This window comes from Hyperoodon ampullatus, assembly GCF_949752795.1.
Source record: "Hyperoodon ampullatus genome assembly, chromosome: 14".
NCBI classification, from domain to species: Eukaryota; Metazoa; Chordata; class Mammalia; order Artiodactyla; family Ziphiidae; genus Hyperoodon; species Hyperoodon ampullatus.
The window spans coordinates 51,756,900-51,781,651 of NC_136927.1; the positions used below are offsets into that span (position 1 = coordinate 51,756,900).

At 58.4% G+C, this 24,752-nt stretch overlaps 2 protein-coding genes across 3 annotated transcripts; both read left to right on the top strand.

Moving 5' to 3' along the window:
• Window positions 1-1,507: 1,507 nt before the first annotated feature.
• UPK3B (uroplakin 3B) lies at window positions 1,508-5,228 on the top strand (the record flags this gene model as incomplete). Of its 2 annotated transcripts, XM_079720063.1 has the most annotated exons (6): window positions 1,508-1,589; window positions 1,740-1,889; window positions 2,160-2,397; window positions 3,616-3,695; window positions 4,486-4,615; window positions 5,069-5,228. In XM_079720063.1, the coding sequence occupies 6 exons, from the start codon at window positions 1,508-1,510 to the stop codon at window positions 5,226-5,228; spliced, it is 840 nt and encodes a 279-aa protein (XP_079576189.1). The 2 variants fall into 2 exon arrangements, with proteins under 2 accessions (XP_079576189.1, XP_079576188.1); XM_079720062.1 differs by having other exon boundaries at window positions 1,508-1,889.
• Window positions 5,229-12,461: 7,233 nt separating this feature from the next.
• Window positions 12,462-23,565, top strand: LOC307063069 (uroplakin-3b-like protein 1; the record flags this gene model as incomplete). Its single annotated transcript, XM_079719054.1, is given in 11 exon segments — window positions 12,462-12,516; window positions 13,339-13,577; window positions 17,349-17,516; window positions 19,420-19,543; window positions 21,034-21,186; window positions 21,356-21,450; window positions 21,454-21,575; window positions 22,147-22,223; window positions 22,509-22,608; window positions 23,458-23,537; window positions 23,540-23,565. Coding segments are annotated over 11 exon segments (1,239 nt in total).
• Between the last annotated feature and the right edge of the window lie 1,187 nt (window positions 23,566-24,752).

Consider the following 24,752-nt stretch of genomic DNA (forward strand, 5'->3'; position numbering starts at 1 on the left):
TGTGATTCACTTTATATGAAATATCCAGAAGAGGCAAATCCAGAGAGACAGAAAGTAACTTATTGGTTGTCAGGGGGAGGGGGAATTGGGAGTGACTGTTTTAATGGGTACAGTGTTTCCTTTTGGGGTGGTGAAAAGGTTCTGGAGTCTGGTGATTTATGGCCAGTGAAATTTAAGAGGAAGTCTACAGGGGCTTCTAGGAAAGCTTATGTTTTTCTGATAAAAGAGAGAGATTGGATAACACCTCCCTGCTCCTCCCTTCTTCCTACTTTGATTGAGGATATGATGGCTGGAGCCACAGCAGCCATCTTGCTACAATGAGAAAAAGGCCAAGAGAATCTCAGAGACATTGACCTTATCACCATTTGACCAAGCCCATGCCAGCAGCTGTCCTCCTCCAGGATTCTTGTAAATAAAAATAAATCCCTCCTTGTTTAAGCAAAACAAAAACAAACAACCCCCCAAAAAAAACAAAGCCCCCAGAAAACAAAAACCACTGAACTGTACATTTTAAAAGACATGGTATGTGAATTATATCTCAATTTTTAAAACACATATAGGGAATTCCCTGGCAGTCCAGTGGTTAGGACTCCACGCTTTCCCTGCTGAGGGCCTGGGTTCAGTCCCTGGTCAGTCAGGGAACTAAGATCCCACAGGCCATGTGGCACAACCAAAAAAAATAATTTAAATATTAAAAAATAAATAATTAAAATTTAAAAAATACATATATAGTGAGAACCCGTGGAAGTAATGTAAGTAGGGCAGGTGTCCCAAACCCCCAGGCCAAAGACCGGTACCCGTCTGTGGAAAAACTCTCTTCCACGAAACCAGTCCCTGGTGCCAAAAAGGTTGGGGACTGCTGAAGTAGGGGACTTGCCAGCTGTCAAGGGCTCTACAATCCTTTCTCTGAGTCCATGTGATTCCTTTGGACGAAGGAACTGGGGAGTGAGCGAGGATGTGGCCTTGTGGAGGAAGGGCAGGGTGCAGAGATGGCGCCAGGGCCAGGGGCGGTGATGGGGCTGGAGCCAGACAGGTTGGGGCTGCCCACTTCCTTCCCTGGGTGGGGATGGAAGGCCAGAGGGAGGCTCCTGGCACCTGGGGTGCAGGAATCTCTGGCATGTGGCCCTGAGCCCTGGTTTCCAGAGATCAGCCCTCCTCCCCAGGTCTGGGAGGCTGGGTGGGACCCAAATTCAGACATGGGCCTCTGGGGTGACCTGGCCTGCATCTTGGGGGTCCAATGACCTCTCTCGCTCAGCTCCAGCAGCCCTGCTCCTGCCCTCCTAACTGGCCCTGGCCTGCCCCACACCAGAGCCCTGCCCAGCTCCCTCCCTGTGGTGGGCTGGGCTGGGAGGAGGAGTGAGGGTGCACTTACATTTTCAGGTCTTTCAAGCCCTCGGCCAGCAGGGCAGCCTGACTAACCAGCTCCTCCAGGCCGGGCCGAGGTGTTGGGGGAGGGGGTGAGGCCGGAGCCCCAGGCTGTGGGTGTTTGGGTGCTCTGCAGGCCATCATGGGGCTCCCCTGGAGGCAGCTGCGCCCCTGGCTGCTGCACCTCATGGTGCTGGTGTGGCCCCAGCCCTGCATGAGCCTGGGTGAGTGGGGGTCCCGGGATGGGTGCCCCTGGCCAGATCCAAGGGGCTGGGGCACCTGCCGGGACCCTGGGAGCCTGCCCCCTCCGATTGGGAGAGGCAGCCCCAGGGGCAGTGGGCCCTGGACCCTCACCCCTATCTCCACGGCCACAGAACTCATCCCCTACACACCGCGGATAACAACCTGGGACCTGGAAGGCAAGGTCACAGCCACCACGTTTTCCCTGGAGCCGCCGCGCTGTGTCCTGGAAGGGCATGCCAGTGCTGCCAGCACCGTCTGGCTGATGGTGGCCTTCAGCAACGGTATGTCCTGGTGCAGGTCTGGGGCTGAGGAGAGCTGCAGGGGGCCCTGGGAACCCCTCACAACTGGGTGTGGATTGGGAGTTTGGGCTTTATCCAGAGGGCGCTCTGAGAGGTGACAAAGTCTCATGTGAGGCATGGCAGGCCAGGGCTGGAGGCCTTGGACCCAGCCAGGGGCTATGGCGAGGTCCCGAGGTCCCGAGGTCCCGAGGTCCCATCGTCCCGTCTGCTCCTCCCCTCCGGCCCCAATCTGTCTGTCCCTCACTCCTGCAGCCTCCAGGGACCTCCAGAACCCCCAGACACTGGCTGAGATCCCAGCCTCCCCGAGGCTGCTGACGGATGGCCACTACATGACGCTGCCCCTGACCCTGGATCAGCTACCCTGTGAGGACCCAGTGGGTGGCAGGGGGGGCGCCCCGGTGCTTAGGGTGGGCAATGACGCCGGCTGCCTTGCTGACCTCCAGCAGCCACGCTACTGCAACGCCCCCCTCCCCGGCCCTGGACCTTACAGGTGGGTCACCCAACCTGGACCTTGGGAGAGGGCTGTGCTGGGAGAGGAGGGGTTTTGGGGACCAGGACTGCCCCCCCACCCCAGCCTCTCCCCAGGCCTCTGTCCTGGCCCGGCTCCTTCCCGGCTGCAGGTGGAGCAAGCCCCTCCCCTTCACAAACCTGGGTTTCTTCCTCTATGGGGTGCGACCAGCTAGGGGGGCAGACAGAATGTGGCCCTTCCAGGAGGCCCACGAGGAGGAGGTGGGCATCTCAGAGCCGGTGGGGTGGGGTGGGGGTTGGGGAGGAGTCTGCAGGCCCCATAAGGGGGAAGGGGAATGCTGCAGGGCCCACCGTCCCTCCCACAGGTACATCTGGCGGGAAACTAAGGCTGGGGCTGAGGGTGGAGCCGGGGTGGGAGAGCAGGTGTCAGACGAGGGGGACAAGGCCAGAGGTCCTCAGGGAGACCAAGTGCGGCTGGGGGAACCGGCAGGGGGCGCAGGCAAGGCGGGGCGGGGCGTAGGCTCCACCCACGCCTCCCTCGCCCTCTCACCCAGCCCGGCCAGGTCCCCTCCCCCTCCCCGTGGCCACTCCCTGGCGCGGCCTCCAGTTATACCTGCCGCCCGCATCCCTAGCGGCCCCCGGAGCCGTCCCGTCAGTGCCAGCCTGCCTCCGTTCCTCGCGGCTCGGAAACCTTCCAGAGCTCCGCCCCCCACCCGCGGACAAAGATACAACCGGGGCTTCGCACGGATCCCGGTGCCCCCCGAGCTCAGCCTGCCCCCTCCCGTGATCCAGGGCTCCGAGTGCGCCCTGATCACAGCCCTCCCTCCCTGGCCTTTGCCTGGGGTGCCCGCTCTTATAGAGGGGCCTTCCAAGGCCTCACAGACTCCTCACAGCCAGCAGTTCTCTGGGAGGCCAGGGCCCCCCAGCCCCATGCGCCCAGCTGAGCCACCCTGCATGTGACACTTAGTAATCGGAGCCACCTAAACCAGATAGAGTGTCTGGAGAGCGACGGTTCAGATGGTTTGGGGCTGCTGGCAGAGGTCACTGTGGCCAGAGAGGTCTCCGGGGGTCCTTAGAGCAGGGCCAGGCTTTGGCCCGTGCTGATGGGCCCCACCCTCCCCTATACATAGAAAGGCCCACAGCCTGGCCAGCCAGCAACAGCTGCCTGGGGCCTGGCCAAGGTGGGTGCCTCGCCCAGGGCAGTCGAGGCTCGGAGCCTCACCCTTCCTCCTCTCCCCAGGGTGAAGTTCCTCCTGATAGACTCCAAGGGCTCACCCCAGGCCCAGACGAGGTGGTCCGACCCCATCACTCTCTGCCAAGGTAGTGCTGGGGGAGGGGCGCTCCGGCTCCAGTCTGCCCCGTGTGGACTGGCCGCCCTCTCCACCATGGTCGTGCTCAGCCGGCCCCTCCCCCTGCTGCTGTGGGACTGTGGGCTCAGAGGCAGCCCCACCCCCACCCCAACCCCATACAGAACCTCGTGCTGGAGGCTGGGGCACCAGGTCGACCCCATCAGCAGAGATACCGGCTCTGTCCACCCCGAAATGTTTGCCAACCCTCAGGTGCCCCGGGCCCCAGCCCCGTCATAGACAGAAGCAGTCGTCCCCTCCTTCAGGGAGCCAACCCTGTGCCCAGCACTGCCAGGTGGAGGAGAAGGGCCAGGGCAAGAAGGAGGCTGGAGTCGGTCAGGGACGTGGGTCCCGGGATAAGAAAACTGCACGTGAAAGGCTGGAGTGTCCCACATGTGGGCGCCCGGGAGATGGGCTGAGAGGCCGGGCTGGTGGTGTTGGTGGGTCTTGTCATGTGAGGGTCTTGAATGCCAGGCTCCAGGAGCAGGGCAGTCCTGAGCTCTGCTGCCACGCTTCCTGCCACAGGCGGGGCAGTGGGCAGGCACATTGCTGGGAACAGCCCAGAAGGTGAGACCAAGGCAGAGGCTGGAGCGATGGCTGGTGGTCCAGGCTGGCAGAGCACAGATGCCCAGCTGAGAGGGACAGATGGATGGGCTCAGGAGGCGGGCTGGGGATGTAAGGCAGTCAGCCTTGGGTGTGAGCATGGTGGGGAGGTGACCGCCCTGGGGTCCAGGGGCAGCCTCTGAGAGCCACTGTATGTACAGGGAAGTCCCCAGGCTCCATTGACACGTGGCCAGGCCGGCGAAGTGGTGACATGATTGTCATCACCTCCATCCTCTCTTCTCTGGCTGGTCTCCTGCTCCTGGCCTTCCTGGCAGCCTCCAGCGTGCGCTTGTGAGTGGTGACACCCCCGAGGGCCCCTCTCTCACCCTGAACCCCTTCCCTCTCACTGGTCCCAGCACCTGGAAGCCCTCCATGAGCCCTGTGGTTCTGAGGTGGGCGGTGCCCCTTCCAGGGATGTGCAGGGAATTCCACCCCACTCCCGAATATCTCTCACCTGGGAGGTCAGGGAGGTGGTCCAGCAGGTTCAGAGAAGGGGTCACCTCGTTCTGCCTGGGCCCTTCTCCTCCCTGACCTTGTTTTCTCTCCAATGAGCCTTCTATCATTTCAGCGAACGGACACCCAGGTAGTCAGGGTGGCCACCTGGAGGAGGCACACCTCCAGCTGGTTCTACAAGGGAGGAAAGGGAGATCAGAGGCTGCAGGGGGAGGGCTCTGGGGGTGGGGAGCTCGGCAGCCCACTCCACCCAGCAGGGAGACAGCTGCGCCTCTTCCTCTCCCCATCCAGCTCCAGCCTGTGGTGGCCGGAGGAGGCCCCAGAGCAGCTGCGAACCGGCTCCTTCATGGGGACGCGCTACATGACCCACCACATCCCACCCAGCGAGGCTGCCACGCTGCCCGTGGGCTGTGAGCCTGGCCTGGAACCCCTCCCCAGCCTCAGCCCCTAGCCTGGCCCATACAGCTGGGGCTGGGGCCGTGGGGGACCTGCACCCACGTGCCCCTCCCCCATCGCACCTCCCCACCCTGCCTGAAATCCATCCCACCGCTAGCAGCCCTGCCTTGGGCTTTCCCAGTTCCCCCGCTCCAGGCAGTGAAGTTGCACTCAGGGGAGGGCTGTGGTCAGGCTGGGCATCCAGCCTCCGCCACCGTCTGCCTCTGGTCTGCCTGCCTCGAGCAAGGCTGGAAGGTGACGTGGAGAGACCGCCCTGACAGGAAGCTTCCAGGCCCCAGGAGGAGGCCTGCAGGGGGCCTTGTCTGCCCTGTGCAGGGGGCTGGGCTGGGCCCATCCTGGGGTATATGAGGCCTCCCTCTGTCCCTCTGTCCCATCCACCAGCGGCTGGGGCTGCAGTGGAGCCTTTAGAGGTTCTTCCATTGTCCCTGGACGGGGGCCCTTTCTGAGGGTGGCACTCACCAGCTGTAAGGTCTGACAGTGTAGACACATGTTATGACTTTCCGGCCACCACTCCTAACCCCCTTGCACACGCAGATGGCTCACACACTTATCCACTCACTCTCACGCCACAAACATTTATTGAGCTCCTGCTGCATGCCCTGCACAGTGTCAGACACGGGCCTTCAGGCAGAGCCCGGTGCTGTTCTTGGGAGCTCACTCACTGCTCTGAGCCTCAGATGACCACGTGTCCTGATGTGACCTGTTACTATTGGGAGGCTATCACTCCCTCACATTGTCACATACCCTTGGGCTCACACTCCTCAGACGATCACCCCAATGGACTCTCTGAGGTCCGCGAGCCCCCATCACCCAGGAGGATACACTTAACTCAGCAGCGTCCGTCCCCCCGCCCGCCCGCAAGGCCGGTCGTTCCCACTGTGGTCACAAGGGGGCGCCAGTTCACCGCAGCCGCAGGGTCCCGCGCGTGCGCACTCCTATGAACTGTGGCGAGTCCCGCCGCGTGACCCGATGTTGTAGAGCTACCGCCAATCAGGGGAGTCTCTGGAGGTCAGGGCTCCAGGTCCCACCTCGGCCAAGCCAGAGGGATGAGCAGTCACGCTCTCGCTTGAGGATCTACGATGTGTCGTCCAATCCGCACAGCCGCCACCGTTTTCTGGACGAAAAAACTGAGGCTCAGTACCCTCCCCGCCGCGCACTGTCCACCGTCACCGCACCTCGTGTCCCTGGACCCAATCCCAGCCCCTCTAGTCTGACCGCGGCTCCCAGCAGGCAGGCCCCCTGAGGAGGGTGCCCAGCGGTGGCCAGCGTGGGGGCCCTGGTTTTTGGAAATGAATAAATGCAGTCTGGCTCCTCCACCCTAGCAGTGCCTGTGCTGGTTCTGGAAGAGGAGAATTTACACGCAGGGCCCAGCCTGGCCTTGCTCTGTCCAGCCTGGCCCCGACGCCAGACCCGGGGCTGCCCTGAGCCTATGCCTTTGATTGCCAGCCCTAACTATACATTGAGGGTGCCCCATCTCCTGACGGGCCCAGGGCAACCCACCCACAGTGGGGGGCAGGGCCAGGAAGCCTCCTACTAACACAGGTGGATTTAGCAGTGCTCCCTCCCAGGCAAACACTTTAGGGGGGTCTACTTTGAAAACCCATGCCCCCCTGGTCCCTTGTGGTCTCCCTCCCACCCTGCCTGCATCCCCACCAGCCACAAGACCCGCTCTAGGTGCAGACAGAAGCAGATTCAGATGCAGTCAGGAGCTCAGGCCCTGGTGTCCTCGGTGACACCTGGCCATGGGAACCAGCCCCTTCAGGCAGCCACTTTGGAAATTCTGCTGCTGTAGAGCCCGGGACCCTCTTAGATTCTTGGAATTGGAGGATGGTTAAAAGTGCCCTCCCCCGCACCAGCTACCCCCAGACGAGCCAGTCTCACACTGTCCTTCCCAGGCCTGGCTCCAACACCAGACAGGGAGGCCCTTGAGGCCCAGGATGCCCAGCTTGGGGCCTGCCCAGGAGGGATATGGTGGGGAGGAAGAGGGGTCCACTGGTGTTTGCTGAGTAAAAAAATGAACAAACCTGCCCAAAGCTGGAGGATCAGCCAGGAGCAGGAATTGCCCCAGGCTCTTTCTGTCCCAGGCTCCTTTTGTGGCTTGTTCTTAGTGCCAGAATCTGTGCGGGTCCCAGGAACTGCGACATCCTGTGCATGCCTGGGGCTGCCCCTCACTTCTGAACAGCATCTTCGAACCCTCTGAGGAGCTGCTGTCACCCCATCGGGGCCACTGGAGCTTAACCTTGGAGACAGGCTCTGAACAGACATTGCAACATGGTGAGTGAAGACTGGGCAGGGGAGCCCAGGGGAGGCAACCGACCCCACCTGATGGTCAAGGGGTCTTCCTAGGGCTGAGATGAGTCTCAGGAGGCAAATGCAAGTCAGTCAAGTCAGAGGAAAGAAGGAGAGAGGAAGAGAGGGCGCGACTCAGGGAGATCAGGTGTAAATGGTCTTGCCCTGCGGTGGCACGGATGGTGCCTGGGACTGTGGTAGCAGGGGGCCAGGAGGCCAGTAAGAGGGAGGGTGACCTCCAGGCAGATGGAATCAGCCCTGACCCAGCTTGGGCAGATGAAGCAGGTTGGAAGGGAAGAGTTGGATTCTAGAAATATTTAGGAGGTGGCTGGAGGAATCAGGCACTTCTTAGACTTGGGGGATAAGCCAAAAGGAGAGGCTGTGCTTGGGGTTTTTTGTTTTTAATTAATTAATTAATTAATTATTTTTGGCTGTGTTGGGTCTTCGTTGCTGTGCCTAGGCTTTCTCTAGTTGCGACAGGCGGGGGCTACTCTGCGTTGCGGTGCGCGGGCTTCTCATTGCGGTGTCTTCTCTTGCTGCAGAGCACGGGCTTTAGGTGCGCGGGCTTCAGTAGTTGTGGCACTCGGGCTCAGTAATTGTGGCGCATGGGCTTAGTCCCTCCGTGGCATATGGGATCTTCCTGGACCAGGGCTCGAACCCGTGTCCCTGGTGTTGGCAGGCGAATTCTTAACCACTGTGCCACCAAGGAAGTCCCTGTGCTTGGGTTTCTGATGTGGGGATGGGTATGAATGCAAAGTGGGGCCCTCTATGTTCTAAAAGTGGTTCTATCACCCCAGCTTTAGAGCTGATCCCCAGAAAAGGGGGTTCTGGGAACGTCATTTTAGGTCAGTGAATCCACAAATACACTAACAAATTGTTTGTTTTTTAATTAATTAATTTTATTTGTTTATTGTTCTGCGGCACGTGGGATCATCCCAGACTAGGGCTCGAACCCGTGTCCCTGCGTTGGCAGGTGGATTCTTAACCACTGCGCCACCAGGGAAGTCCACAAATTGTTAATATTTTACAAAGATGGAAGCCAACCCTGGTCAGCGGGAGGCCACCCTGTGAGCCTGCCCAGCTGTGGGTGTGCTGCCCCAGGGCTGTGCTGACAGGTGTGCCCGGGCGCCACAGAGTCCACACAGAGAAGGGGTGGCTGGCGGGACCGGTCATCGCCAACACAGGCACCATCACGCTGGACCCCAGGGAGCCGTGCCAGGCAGGGCCTCTGCCACAGAGAGGGTCATGAGTCAGACACCAGCCCGGCGAGGGTCAGCTCGTGACAGCCTTGAGCGGGGTGCATAGTGAGAACTACATGGTGGAGAATTTTTCATTAAATGATGTTTTGAATTTCCTCCAGGGCTGTATTTGGGGAAGTACCTCCAAATCCATTGGCCCGTAATATAATGGCTCAGTGGTTAAAAACAAGTTCATGGTTAAAAAGGAAAAAACAGCAATGGTTGTGGGGGCGATGACTCGCAAATGATTCATCAGGCCAGAAATCGAAGGAATCAGAATGACAGCAGGTGGAAACCAGGCAACCGGGCAGCAGCCCTCCCTCCCTCTCACCCTCTGGGTTCACTTTATTCCTCTGTATCTCTGAACCACCCGTTTCACTCCATCATCCCTGCAGTCCCCAGGCCAGCCACCCTGGTCTCTTGCCGGGGTGTCAGCAGCTGCCCCTTTGCTGGTCTCCCGGTACCAGCGTTCCTGACCCCCACCCCCATTCTCCTCCCAGCACCCAGAGGGACCAGATTATACACCTAATGGTGTCACACCCTTGCTCACAAGTCTCAGAGGGATTTCCTGCTGCAAGAACAGAATCCAGATTCATCACCTCAGTCCTGAGGCCCCATGATCCATCCCTTGCTGCCTGAATTCATGCCACACACCCCCTCCGTTAGCCCCCGTGCCACAGGGCCTTTGCACTTGCTTTTCCCTCAATGTAGACCATTCCTCCACTTCACTCCCCTTCCTCTAGATCATTCCTCAGCTTCACTGTTGCTTCTTCAAGGAAGCCCTTACTGACTCTCTCAGCTCTCCTAGAGCCGTCTTTTCTTTCTCGGCACAATTTTCTTTCCATTTTTTAATTAGACATTTAAAACGGTGAGCTTTTGCGTCTCCTCCACTAAACTGTAAACTCCAGGAGGGCAGGGATCACGTCTGCTTTGCTCACCAGGGTACTCCTACAGCTAGCACAGTGCCCGGCTCCCAGTAGCTGTTTAATAAATATATTTTGCCTGAATGCTTTATAAAAGGCGTCTTCACACTGACCTCAGTCGGCTGGCCAGGGCACCTGCTTCTTTGTCTGGTGCGGGCGCATGACCGATGGGTACGCTGGCTGCCCAGGAGCCTGGCACGTCCCACCCTCTGGCTGCTGCAGTGGGAGGTGCAGACTCAGGCTCCGCCACAGGTGGGGTTCCTGGGTGGGGTGAGGGGGCCGAGCCCGTGCAGAGAAGAGACACCTTTTTGTGATTCTTACAAAGACATCATATGGCTAGCGCTGGCCGGGGGACATGGCAGCAAGAAAGCCATGTCCCCGACATAATACGGGTGTTGGGCAGTCAGAATGGCAATCATCTCTCATGCCCAGGAAGGTGGCCAGTCCCCAGGCACTGGGGGGACACGAGGAACACAGTTGCATTTCATGCTGGGAGCTTTTCAGAGCCTTGCTGGGGTTTGTGATGAGCTGCCTTCTAGGAAGGGCCCCAGGGCCAGTGTCACAGCCTTAGGGGCTGTTCATTGCTGCCTCTTCAGGATGGCGACTCAAGAACCCTCTGCAGAGCTTGGCCTCTCCCTACTGTCCGCAGGAGGAAGCTAGAGGGCGTAGAGGGCACGTCCAGCTCCTGGCCAGCCCAGCCCAGGAAGCCGCCAGCCCAGTGGTAGGGGGCAGGGTGGGCACCACCTTCTTGGGAGGGGCCAGCATGAAAACAGGAGCAGAGGGACACAGCCACACCTCACTGCTCACTCTGTAGCCTGGCCGCCCCACCCTGTCCCCACGGAGGTGGGGAGGGGAGGGGGAAGAGAGGCGTCGGAGTGGAAGAGGGAGGGGGCAGCTGCTGGGCAGGACAACAGACCCAGGGACCCAGCCCAGAGACCCTCCAGGCCACACAGAGGGCTCCGATCCAGTCCCTGTCCTTAGACAGTGTCCCACTCACGGAGGGGCCGGGGGGTGGGGGGAGGGGGGAGGCACGCACACTGTTATAGACAGAACCGTGTTCCTCACAATTCCTGTGTCAAAGCCCTAACCCCCAGTGCCTCAGAAGGTGACTGTATTTGGAGAGAGGGTCTTTCAAGAGGGAACGAAGTGAAGAGGTCATTAAGTAAGTTCTTGAGGGTGGCATGTAATCCAGTCTGACTGGTGTCCTTATAAGAAGAGATTGGGACACAGAGACACCAGGGATGCTGCAGGGGACAGACCATGTGAAGAGGCAGGCCGTGTGCCAGCCAAGGAGAGAGGCCCCAGAAGAAACCATCACTGCTGATGTGATCTTGGCCTTCCAGCCTCCAGAACTGTGAGCAAGTGTTGTTTAAGCAGCCTGGTCTGGGGCACTTTAGCTGGAGCAGGCTAATCCACCCACCCACCGTCACGGTGTTGTGGACGTGAGCGGTGACGGAGGCGGAGTGCACAGGGCAGGGGTCAGTGATGAGAGCTGACGGGCAGCAGGAACAGCGAGTACAGAGGCTTGGAGGCAGGAAGGGCCATCACGCTGGCCCCCTTGACCCAGCTTTCCGGGCCTCCTCCTCCCCTCCCCGTGGAGAAGCCAGAGGCCACTGCAGCGGCGTCCTGGCCCTCCTCTCTTTTCGGCCTCCACCACTGGTCCCAGCCTGGACACCCCTGACTCCTAGGGACAGAACCCGGGAGTGAGACAGGAGCCCAGGGCTACCCCCACCCTTTATGCCTCATCTGCTGGATGAGCCTCGCAGGCAGCCCTGCCCACCTCCGCTGGCCTCAGTTTCCCCTCCCCTGTAAGATGAGTGATGCTCTCTAAGCAGTTTGGGCTCAGACACTCCAGTCCCCACCTCCCTGAAACCCCACTCCCTGTGGGTGACACAGGCTGGAGTAATCCACGGGAAGAATGTGTTGCCCTTGACAACCATTCTTCCTCCCCTGAGGGACAGAGAGGAATGTCCCATTAATCATCCTGGCCTCTCCCTCCCTGTCTTCAGCCCTCCACCCCCGCTCCCTGGTAGAAGTGGCCCAAAGTCTCCTCGAGTGTTTCATGGAAGCTCCGGGCTCAGCTTTGCCCTCCAATCCCTGTGCCTGGAGCCCTGTCCTTGTCTGAGCCCTGACTCCATGGGGCCAGGGCAATGGGAGAGCCCCCAGGGCAGGGGTGGGATGGGGCTTGGGGTAGGGGGATGGGCAGGAGGGGTGGGGGTGCTGAGTGTGGGCTCAGGTCATCAGACATCTCTGGGTGCCTCTTCTGCATAGGGTCCTCTGCAGGGCAGAGTTGGGGGCTCAGACAAAACCAGGCACAGAAAGTACAGGGCAGGGAACAGGACCTGTGATGGGGAAAAAGGCAGTGGTGGGACCCAAGGGCAGCATCCGGCCCAGCCTGGGGAGGTGTGGAGGCACCAGGGGGACTTCCTGGAGGAGGTGGCATCTGAGTTGGCAACTTCATTGAGGATGGAAGGGAGAAAGGTAGGCAATCAGGGAGGGGAGGAGGAGGCCTGGAAAACTGGGTCAAGGCATCACAGTAGGGCTCAGCTGGCTGGAATGAGGTGGGTGTGGAGCTGGGGGGTTGAGAGGGAGGAGGTGAGGCCTGGGGTAAGCGTGGAGGGCCCTGAACACCACCCGAGGAGCTGGTCCAAGGGAGGGGGAGCAGACTGGGTTTTGGGAAGGCCTTCAGTGGTCGGAGTGGAATGAGTGGCAGGGAGAGGTGAGCCCTGGGCAGAGCAGGGAGGTTACCTGAGCTGGGCCTTGGGGGACAATGTCTCCATGAACGCCCCCTCACTGCTCCCTAGGTCAGGTGTGGGCACACTGGGGGTGCCTGGTAGGGCTTGGGTTCCACCCTCTGTCCCCCAGTAGTACACTGCAGGCAGCGTGCAGCCCTGGCTGGCCTCAGCCACTTGGGCTCCAGGGCAGAGGGCTTCCAAGCTTCAGAAAAACTAAAGCATGGTGGCTTCTCCTTGAGGGAGGCTTCTGTGCAGCCGGGGTTGGGGGCAGGGGGAATGAATTTAGAGAGGGTCCTCCTGCCACCACGCTTGTGTCTCCCCTGCACGACTGCAGCAGCTTCCTCACTGGGCGCTCCACAGCCCTTGCCCCCATCTATTGGGTTGAATAGTGTCCCCCCAAATTCATGTCTATCCGGAACCCATGAATGTACCTTTTTGGAAATAGAGTCTTTGCAGTTAAGGTGAGATCATCCTGGGTTAGGGTGAGCCCTAAACCCAATACAACCAGGGTCCCTCTAAGAAGAAGGAGATCTGGCCACAGAGACAGACACACAGAGAGGAGAACAGTGTGTGAAGATGGAGGCAGAGACTGGAGTCATGCCAGGGGGCATCAAGGAAGGCCACGGCCATGAGAAACTAGAAGATGAAAGGGAGGGTTCTTCCCCCAGAGACTTCAGAGGGAGCGTGGCCCTGTGACACCTTGATTTCAGACTTCTGGCCTCCAGAACCATGAGAGAATAATGTTGTTCTAAGTTACCCAGTTTGTGGTCCCTTATTACAGCAGCCCCAGGAGACCAGGAGACAAGTACACCCCCTCCCCGCCTCCCCCACCTCAGTCTGTTCTCCCCACAGCAGCCCGAGGCCTCCTAGCCACACCCTTCCTCTGCGCTAACCCTGCCGAGACTCACATCTCTCTGAAGGTCAAAGCCAGAGTCTGGACAGCGACCTGCACGGCCCCACAGCTTCTGTGCTGTCCCCGGAGCTTGAGGACCTCACCTCCTACCCCTTCCCTCTCTCCCCAGTTAATCCCCCAACCACACTGACCCCAGCAAACCCGCCGCCATCAAGATGCTCCCTCCTCAGGGCCTACGTGGATTATTCCAAGGATGGGCACTGGTATTTGCACCTTTCCCTGTATGGATGCTGCACCTCCCATCAGGTGGCATCCCCTCCCCTCCCCTTGAACCTGGGCTGTCCTGAGGCTTGCTCTGGTCACAGGCTGTGGCTGCAGTAATGCTGTCTGATGTTCAGGCCTTGCCCTTGAGAGGCCTGCCAGCTTCCATTTTTTGCCTTCTTGGGATTCTTGCTGCCATGTAAAGAAACTTAGGGTGGACCACTGAATGATGAGTGGCCTCATGGAGAGGAAAAGGGTGGGGGCAGGGGAGGAGAGGAGGGGGAGGCCCAGCCAGCTCTCAGCTGCTCCAGCCACCCCAGACACGTGAGTGAAGCCAAGCTCCCAGCTGGATGTAGCCATATGAGCGACTCCATTGATACCGTATGGAGCAGAAGAACCACCCAGCAGAGCCCCGTCTCCACCTACAGGATTTTGAGAGATGCTGAAGTGGTTATTGTTTTCATCCTCAGAGCTTTGGGGACATTGTTACAGAGCGAGAGACAACTGTCCTGGGGCTTGTGCACCTGCTGCTGCCTCTGCCAGTAGAGCACTTTCTCAGGCTCTCCCATGGTTCTCCCTCTCCTGGTTCATTCAGGCTCTGTTCATATGTCACCTTGTCAGGGTCCTGTGCTCTCCCTGCCTAAAATAGCCCCCACCTTCCATAATTCTCACCTCCCAGCTTTTGCTTCCTTGAAGCCTGTATCACTACCAGACACTCCATTATACTTGAATGTGTTTATTTACTCTCTGTCCCTCCCAACCAGGATGTCAGATTGTTTTCTGTTCCCTGAGGTGGCCCAGAGCCTGGCACAGAGCAGGGGATCTATCATGGCCTGTTGGAGGAGTGCATAGATAAGTGCCCACCCTTTTCCCAGCCCTCGCTTCTCCTCTGGAGCTTCTGCCCGCAGCCCGTGCCCACAGTGGTCCTGGCACATAGCAGACCCTCAATAAACAGTGTGTCAGTTGCGCTGAATGCAACAACTAAAAAGGACTCAGAGTTCTGACCTTCGGCCACCCAGCATCCAGAGCAGGAAGGAATTGGTCCCAGGCTTGCATGGATCAAGGAAGAGCCACGGTGGCTGCCTCTTGGCCCTAACTTGTGAGATTTCACTCCAAGGAGGCACTCTACCAAAAGAGCTTTCTGGTTTTTGATTCTGGGTTTACGATGCTTTAACTAAACAGGATAGGTGGTGAGCTGCCTGTCATGAGGGGTGTACAAGCAGACCTGGAAGGGGCTGGACCACTGTGCAGTAGAAAGATTCGGGGCAGATTGGAGTCAGTGGACTGTAGGGTCTTTTCCCCTTGAAATTAGCACAGACGGGTGTCTGTTAGGGTCTGGTGAGTGGCCCCAAGGTCAAGCTGGTGGCAGGGGAAGGGACTGCACTCTCCCTCTCTGCCTGAAATCCCAGGCTGCAGATCTGGTGTCTCACTCTGCTGGGGAGGGGGAGCCCAGAGCTTCTTCCTGTGCACCTGCTCGGGGCAAGGTGTGATGGTTGCCATGGAACTGGGGCCTTGTGTGGTAACACAGGGCTAGGTGGGCCTTTGGGAGCATTACCTGGCTGCCCTGTGTGTGTGTGTGTGGGGGGGTGTTGTTCAGAATCCCACCCTGTCCCATGAGTCACCCCAAAGGTACACAGCCTGGTAGGTCCTTGGGAATAGACTATTCCCCAGGGCTTGGAGAATAGTCACCACCACCCCCAGCCCTTCCTGGCCCCTCTGGGCATCCTGGTCCCACTCTCTTCACACGAGGCCACATGCAGCAGCCCTGGTTGAATGCAGGACCAGGAGGGACTCCTCAGGCCCTGTGGGTCTGGGAAGGAGCCCTCATACCTGGGCCTGGGGAGACAAACGGAGCCAGCTGGGGCCCCAAGTGGGCTGTGGGTATGGACACCCCTGGTACCCATGGGAACTTGTCCCAGATCAAGCTGAGAGGGGACACTGAGGGTTGCCTGCATCTGTGGTGTGTGATTAAAAATAGCATTTCAAAAAAAAAAAAAGCATTTCAAATCAGTAGGGAAAGGACTGATTTTTCAGTATTTTAGGGTTTTTTCAGTATTGGGGTTTTTTTTGGAGGCTTCGTTAAGTAGGCATGATTGATTAACCCATTGGCCCTTGATGATTAATCTAACCTCCAGCCCCTCTTGCCTTCCCAGAGTTAGGGGGGATGCAGCTGTAAGTTGTAGCCCTCTAATCACTGGCTGGTTCCCCTGGCAACCAGCCGCCCCCTTCCTGTGGTTATCTAGGGGATTTCCAAAATCACCACATCAACATAAACTCAGGTGTGGTCGAAAGGGGCTTGTTATAAAAAACAAAAAACACGCATTTCACCTTTATCACTCTGGAGCTATTTCAGGGAACAAAGGATGCTCCTTTAGGAGCTGTGGGCTGCGTACCACAGACAAAGACTATAATATATATCAGAATAGCCATAGGTAACTGATACAAGGGTGCATACCAAAGTAAGGAGACTGGATGCCTGCGCAGGGGGGGCGGGGCAGGAGTGGGATAGAGATGGACGCGAAGAGAAAAAATTAAAAAATAAAAGCAGGACCTTGTGCAGAGCAGTAATGAAGGGTGCCACAAAAACTGAGAAGGAAACGTAATCCTTTGCTCCTGCAAGGCCTTCCAATTAAACACAGATGAAAAGGGGAAAGAGAGAGAGTCCTGCCTGGGTATTAGAAGACCGAGGGTTGATTTCCAGCCCTGCCACTGACCATCCATGGGGCTGAGAAAGTTCCTCTCCCTGTGGGGGCCTGGTTTTCTCATCCGTGTAATGAGATTAATAATCGTGCCTGCCCTGCCCGCTTCTGGGGATCTGAGATGAGTCGATGGGCAAGAATGTACTTTCAGAAGGATGAAGCTCTTCCCATGTTATGATGTCTGCTTTCAACTGCCTTTCAAAAGACAAAAAGAGGGGAAAAAAGTAAGTCTATATACTTATCAATATACATTATATTGCAAAATATATGTGTATTATAAGTATATATTATATATACATATGTTTTGTAAGTATACTATATTTACATATAAGTATATGTATTATATATACATATATGTATATATTATATAAATATATATTGATATAGAGAGAGTAACATTGTGTGTGTATATATGTAGTAAATATATATATATGGGAGGGAGAGGCTTGAGAGCAAATATAGCAAAATGTTTACAATTGTTGAATCTGGGTGGAGGCTATATGTATGGGCATTCTTTGTACTATATATTTTCGACTTTCCTAGGTGTGACCATTTCTTTTTTTTTTTTAATTTATTTATTTTGGGCTGCGTTGGGTCTTCGTTGCTGCGCATGGGCTTTCTCTAGTTGCGGCAAGCAGGGGCTACTCTTCCTTTCAGTGCGCCGGCTTCTCATTGCGGTGGCGTCTCTTGTTGCAGAACACGGGCTCTAGGCACATGGGCTTCAGTAGTTGTGGCACGCAGGCTCAGTAGTTGTGGCTCGTGGGCTCTGGAGTGCAGGCTCAGTAGCTGTGGCACACGGACTTAGTTGCTCCATGGCATGTGGGATCTTCCCGGACCAGGGCTCGAACCATGTCCCCTGCATTGGCAGGCAGATTCTTAACCACTGCGCCACCAGGGAAGCCCAGGTGTGACCATTTCTGTAATAACAGTCTGGAGAGATAAAGAAGCCTTTCCAGGGCTGGGTCTGACCGGGATTTGCCGGCTGGGCCCTAGTTGGACCTGCTCTCTTCCACATCTGGGTCCAGGAGCACTGGTCCCGCTCTCTCAGAGGCCCACACATCTGCTGAAAGTTCTACCTGTGTGACCTCCGTGTCCCATGACTAAACGTTGATCACAGGATGACCTGCATCTCAAGCCCATCCAGGTAACCGCCAGCACGCTGAAGTGGCTGCTTTGTGGACGGCCCTGTGCCAGCCCCTGCGAGCTCACCCCCTCCTCCCTGCCACCCCGTGAGGAAGGAGGGGCGGTTCCTGCCTTGAGGAGCTTCCAGCGGGAGGAGGGCCAGGTGTGCACAGGGATGCACTTGATATAACAATACATTTTATTGCAATGATTATAAGATGGAGGCACATGCCAGGTGCTGGAAGGACATTAGGGGAGGCACCAAAGCCAACCAGGGGACAGTTTCTAGTGGTGCCAGACCCTGGGGTAGGTAGGACTGAAGGACAAGAGTTTGCTGGGTACTTACTGCAAGGCAGCGAGGGCCTCCAGGAAGAGCCTGGCCTGCGCCACCTGAGAGGTGAGAAGCCTTAGAAGAGGGGTCCCAGCGGCCTTTGGTTTTTTTTTTTTTTTTTTTTTTTGTGGTATGCGGGCCTCTCACTGTTGTGGCCTCTCCCGTTGCGGAGCACAGGCTCCGGACGCGCAGGCTCAGCAGCCATGGCTCACGGGCCCAGCCGCTCCGCGGCATATGGGATCCTCCCAGACCGGGGCACGAACCCGTATCCCCTGCATCGGCAGGCGGACTCTCAACCACTGCGCCACCAGGGAGGCCCCGGCCTTTGGTTTTATTGTGTTTTTTTGTTTGTTTGTTTTTAAATAGTTATTTATTTATTTATTTTGTGGTTGCATTGGGTACACGGGATCTTTTTTGTTGCAATGTGCGGGCTCTTCGATGCGGTGCACGTGGGATCTTAGTTCCCCTGCATTGCAAGGCGGATTCTTAACCACTGGACCACCAGGGAAGTCCCTCAGTGGCCTTTTGGTTGAGGCTCTCCAGGCGCACACCCGAACTCCCCCGACCTTGTCTGCCTTCCCGAGTTTTTCGCTCTGCTTTTGGCCCCCAGTTCCTTTGGGGCTGAGTCAATCACTGGTGAAATACAGTAATGTTCAATCTTGAAAAGTCTGGAACTAGCTCGTCCGAGTAAAGAGTTGGTCACAAAAAACCTACTAGGTAATTACATAGTGTGGGTAGGAATATTTTCCTTTTGCGAAGTTCACTGCAATAAACAATTTGCACAGTTTAAGTATATTGAGAAAGGAAGATAATGCAGGTGGGCTGGTAATCAAATAGATTATATATTTGATTATATAGAGATATAAATTAAGTGTGTTTTAATAACTAAAGAATATTTATAATTAATTGTTTAAAAAAATTTTTAAGTGCTCCCCAAAGGAGTTTGAGTTTTAGGAGGGTGGCTCCAGTCAGGTATGGAGCTGGGCCGGCGGGGGTGGGGGCTGGTGCTTGGGGCAGGGGACCACCCTGAGGGTCTGCTGCTCCAGTCCAGGTGAGAGGTGGTCGGTACACGCTCTGCCCGCCGGCCCTGGGCCCCATCCGGGCACCTTCTGTCTCGAGGAGGGATTGCCCTGCTCTGGCAGTGGCCAGAGATGGGGGAAGGAGAGAGGGCAGGTCACCTGGATAAGGAGGGGAGGGAGGATGAGGTTGGGGAACCCCCTTCCGGGGCCAGGCGGTAGGGGGACAGCAGGGAGGGAGTGCCCCTAGGCTTGCCTTGGGGGGTGATGCTCCAGTTCTGGGTCTGGCCCGGCTGGCTGGGTGATCTTGGACAAGCCCCTTTCTCCGCTCTATGCCTCGTCTGAGAAATGAGGATAACTGCCTTCTGCAGAGGGGGGCCGTGGGGAGCCGTGGTCGCCAGGTTGGGGGACTGTTTGGATGAGGAGATTCCACAAGGCGCGGCAGGGCTGTCCCTGGGGCTGCCTGGACCCCAGGGCTGGCTCCTCTTTCCGTGGCCCCTCCCTAGCCAGGCCCTCCTGGAGCGGGGTTGGGGTGCAGTTTTCCTCTTCAGGCCCCTCCCTTGCAATGCCAAATCCTTGGGGCCAGCAGATTCAGCCCCTAAGCCTGTCCAACCAGTTGTCTGGGAGAAAGGGGGCACGTGGGAGGGGCAGCAGGAGGTGCCAGAAGCAGCCTCCCCCAGCCCAGCACGCAGGAGCCTCTGGGGCTCTGGATGCTGCAGACAGACCCTCGGACAGACAGACAGTTGGACGCTTGGCCTGGCCGTGAGGCTCGGGGGGGACAGTCTTCTCTTCTGATGGCACTGTTGCTGCTGCTGACCTGCCTCCATCCGGGGATGAGTCTGGGTGAGAGAGGGTCGGGCAGGACAGGGGTGCCCACTATGCTTCAGGCTTCAGGGAGAGAGACCCCACCTCCCCCGGCCGCCTCCTGAGCCCCGAGTCTGGGGACTGGGTCCCAGGTGGGTCAGGGGAGACAGCCCACCAGAAGAGGTCACAAGACAGACACCTGTCCCCCTACCCCCCGCCCCAAGATTGGGAGCAAGGAATGCATCCTCCCTCTCTCTGCGCTTCTCATCTCTGTGCCTCCTGAGCCCCATTCTCACCAAATGGCTCCCTCCTTCCCCTCCTTCCCCTCCTCCCCGGCCCCAAGGAGAGGTTTAAAGAAGTCTTCAAGGGTAACACTTACCCCAAAAGAAGCTCTCCAAGGGGGTCTACAGGCATTGTTCACTGTCAGGCTCTCAAACTGGAGAGACTTAGAGATGCAGCCCCCATGCCCCCATCTCTGCTGCTCCATGTCTTTCCTCTCTTTTAAGCAAATATTAAGTACCTGCTGTATGCCGTGTTCCCTGGGCCTCAGCATTAGAGCCAGGAGCTGTGAGAGAGGAGGGTTCTAGCCCTGAACCCTTGGGGTTGAGCTGAATTAAATGGAAATGAACTGCATTGAACTGAACTGAAAGAGGGAGAGGGTTCTGGAGACTTCCATAAAGCCCACCTCATCTTTCTTCTGCTCTCCAGTATCTGGGGCTGAGGGACACCTCAGGGGGCCTGGAGAGGAGTTAGGGGTTCTGAGCCCTCCAGGCAGAGCAGCAAGACTAGACAGGGCTGTGAGTGGCTGAGAGGGGGACACGTTCTCTAAGGGGAGGGAGCCTTGGGGTGGGGTGGGAGGTGCAGAGCGCTGGGTGGGGAGGAGAGGCCGCCCTAGGATCTGAGCCAGGACACTTCCTCGAGGCCCACCACCGGGCCTAGGGTCTTCCCGTGTCACCCCCCGCCCACCCCCGACACCAAGCCATTCATTCTTCTCATCAAGCAAACCAACCTGGACTGTGTGCATGGAGCTGGGGGGGGACTTGAGAGCTGGGTAAACTGAGGCCTGCAGAGTGTCAGAGCTCAAGGTCACTGGGCTCTGTCAAGAGCCCAGCCTAGGGTTTGGGCTTGGGCTCAGGCTCCCCCAAATCTGAGTGTCACCCCAGCAAGACCTAAGATGCCTCCCCCAGAAGAACTGTGCATGCAGCTGGGGAAGGGTCTCCTGTGCCTCCACCTGTCCTCCTTCCCCAGGCCCTGCCCATCACTGAGACCCCGGTGATGCAGGGGGGCAAGGCCTCCCCCGACCTCCGATGGTGCCCACCCCTAATAGGCTCCCAAAGCAGGGGCCAGGGGCTGGACACGGAAGTGCCAAGGAGCAATCCTGGTTAACGCCTGACCAGAGCTCCCAGGAAAAGCCCTAACTCCTCCCACTGACGGGGGCTTCCAGGGCCATGAGCCTGTCCCCCCCAGACGAGGCACTGGGGACTTGGTCATGCTGTTGAGCCTCTTCTCTCTGCCCGCACTGGCCCCAGAGCACATCAGCTATGCGCCTCAGCTCTCAAGCGCCACCCTGGCAGGGAGACTTACCCAGTCCACCTTCACACTGGAGCAGCCGCAGGGCCAGTTCAGTCACCTTAACATCGCCGACTTTGATGCCATCTGGCTGGTGTTGGCCCACAGCAATGGTGGGTGCTGCCGGGGCAGGCCTCACTTTCCCCTCTGTGAAATGGTTAGGCGGGCCTGAAGGGAGCAGGGGTAGGTGCTGCCGGGGATGTGGCCAGAGGCTGTCTGGCCTGGCGGGATGGGGTAGAGCCCATGCATCCCCCACCTTCTGACCCTCGGTGCCACCCTCAGCCACCCAGAGCTTCACTGCCCCACAGAGGGTGGAGGACACCCCAGTCCCTGCCAACTTGCCCCAGAGGGGCTACTATGTCACGCTGAGGGCCAACTGAGCACTCTACCCAGGCGGCCAGCCTGGCAACGAGCTCCGGGTCCTCCGTGTTGCCAACGATACCCGCTGCTCCCCGATGACAAGGGGCTGCCACCACCCCCTGCCGGGCCCGGGCCCCTACCGGTGAGCGGCCAGCCCCGCGCTGGTGTGGGAGGGCTCCTGCCTGTGTCCAGACCTGAGCCTGGGTGGCTCCCAGCTGAGTGCCTGGGTTCCTGGCTCCAGTTCTGCCATTAGGAGGAGGGGGCTGGGGCCCGGGAGTCCGCGGTGAATTCTTCCGTCTTCTTGAGCAGAGGGCCCCCAACTTGAGTCCCCGCCCCCGTGGGCCATGTGGACCATGTGGGTGGAGTCTCCCCATCCAGGCAGAGTGGTGGGCCCTGGCCCCATCTCTCCTCATTCAGGCCTTGATTCACTGATGTTTTGTGCTGAGGCATCTAGTCTGCTCCACACACATTTCCCAAGAGAGGACCCTAAGGGTCCCAGAGAAGGCAAGGGATGCACCCAAGGCCACACAGCTGAGACATCCCAGTCACAGCTGTGATGGAGCCCCTTCCGGTGGACTCTAAGACTGTGCTTTTAGCTCTAGGCTGTTCCCCCCAGGCCCTGGGAGTCAGGGGGACAGACTGACAGGCACCAGGGTTGGATGGTTTCAGGTCCTGGGGACCCCCCCATCCCCAATGCTGGGTCTCCTGTTCAGAGTGAAATTTCTGGTGGTGAGAGACAGGGGACCCATGGCTGAGACAGAGTGGTCCAGTGAGACCCGCCTGCAGCAAGGTATGGGTGTGCAGGTCAAACTCTAGGGCTGGGGGCCCAGGGACCTGGGGGCTCCTGAGGACTGGGTGGGGTGGGGAGGAATGGGCCAGCCCCCAGTCAGTCAGAGCCACCATTACCATCCTGCTGTCTGCAGGTGCCCCTCCCCAGGCCGCCTGCATGCCCCGCCCACCTTGGGCTGCTGTGAGGGGTGGTTGGTCTGGAGCCTGTTCCAGGTCCCCCTTCTCAGGTCAGATCTCTTTCCTCCCTTCTCACCCCACCTGCCTGTGGGCCCCCTCACACCCTCAGCTGAGGCACTCCAGGCTGCCCCAGGGCCCCAGAGCGTGGGCACCGTGGTCATCGTTGCCATCCTCCTCACCGCCCTCCTCACCCCGCTCATCTACACCTGGTAAGTGGACAGGGTCGGAACTGCCCTGGGAAGGGTGGAGTCCCTCTCCTGGGCCACCTCTATCCCTTCCCCACGCCCGGGCCCAGGCCCCCAGCCCAGCTTGTTCTGCTGGAAGGGTTTTCCCTTAAGGCGGAACAGGGCTAACAATTATTGATCAAGGGATCCCCAAGGTTCTAGAACCTCTAGGTGGGGGTGGGGTGTGCATTAACCCCTCCCTCTCTTGTCCCTCTGCCTGACACCTGATGAGGGGTTGGGGGGGTGGGGGGGCACATTTTCTGAGTGCTCACCATCTGCCCCCTGGTGGCAAGAGCTGGAATTGCGAGTGGGAGTGCAGAGCAGATGCTCCAAGTGGAAGACATCCAGGTGGCGGTGAATTGCTTTTAATCTAAGTGCTGAGCTTTGACTTGAGCGCTCAAGGCTTCATCTGGGGCCTGGTGGGGAGGAGGTGTCCACCAGGCTTCCTGGAGGAAAGGGACATCTGGTCCCCGACGAGGATTTGGAGAGGAGGGGGAGGGAAGCAGGCGGGCAGGGTCTGGGGGCAGAAGAGTTGCCAGGAAGGCCTGGGCCTTGATTCCCAGCTGAGGAAATGGGCTGTATGCTGAAGGCCAGAGAGAGCCAGTGGCCAGATGTGATCAGGGGAAACAGGCAGATGGTGTTTTAGAGGCATCCTGGGTGTGGGGAGTGGGGGAGGGGAGCGTTGCGGTGGGGTGATGACAAAGGGCAGGGAGACAGAGCTGGATTTGTGAGGTTTAGAGGAATAGCACTCCAACCTTAGGCAGTAGCCATCGGACTTCCATGAGGCCCTATATTCTTCATTCTCTCCATCTCTCCTCCCCTCCTCCCCCCCAGCTACGACACCTGTGGGAGCACGTCCATCTCTGGCCCAGGGGAGCTGGCGTGCATGAGAAGATATAACACCCACCACATATCAGCCCTTCAGCCGAGGGGGGCTCCTGAGAGGCTCCAGGGAGCCCCCATCTGCCCCTCTGCCTCGCCCCCGGTCCAGGCTGCAGAGCATGGGCTGGGGGCTCGCCCTGCTGCTTCAGAGCCCTGGGAGAGAGTGTTTCCAAATAAGCAAGGGGGGGAGGCTGTCCTTAGTCCAAAGCTTGGGCCTGTCCCTGTCAGAAATAAATGCCCCCATTATTGGGGACAGCCCCCTGAATGGCTGTGTCATTGTACACCTGGACAGTCTCCCTGCATCCCTGTCCCCAGCTCCTCTTGGGAGGATACAGTAACCAGGGTTGAAGCCCAGGGTCCTAGGCCAGCTGAGCCACTGGGGCAGGGCAAGCCTCTCTTCTGGCCTCAATGGCCCTGTCTAAAGTGAGGATGATTCCAGTGGTCCCACTGGGCCCGATGAGGCTAAACCAAGGAGGTGATCATGTTCACCCGCCCTACGTGTCTGGCACTTGCTGCCATCCCCCCCCCCGCCCCCCACCTCCTCTTCTTCTTCTGTTTTTAAATATTTATTTATTTATTTGGCTGCACCAGGTCTCAGTTGCGGCACACGGGATCTTCGTTGCCGCGTGCGGGCTTAGTTGCTGCATGCGGGATCTAGTTCCCTGACCCAGGATCGAACCGGGGCTCCCTGCATTAGGAGTGCCAAGTCTTAACCACTGGACCACCAGGGAAGTTCCCCCGCCTCCCCCTTTGTGGTCTCCTTCCATCTGGCCTCTCCTCCTGGCTGGAGAACTTAGAGCTTCTAGGCTTCACCCCGACCCCTGTGCTCACTCCGGGGTGGGGGGCGTGGAAGTGCGTGAGAAGCTGCAGCTCCTGGAGATGCCTGGGCTCAGACTCGGGCCCCAAACCTAATGCAGGGCACCAAGCACCTGTCATCATCCACTCCACTCCAGGCCAGGCCCCCCTGGGGCCAAGATGACCCAGCAAGGTTCTGTCCTCAGGTCACCCACCGCTGTGTGGGAGAGGAGGGGAAACCAGCCAGCACAAGGGATGGAGGGAGTGCAGAGGTTTGAGGGCCGGAGGCGGCTTCCTGAGCAGGCAGTGGCCTTGGAGGAGGGGCCGCACTGTGACAGGTGGACCCGGGAAGGGGACCCAGGCAGGAGCAGCGGCTTGTACAAAGGCCTGGAAACCACGGTGACTGCTGGGTGGGCAGGCTGGGGACAGCCGGAGGGTGGGGTGAGGGACCG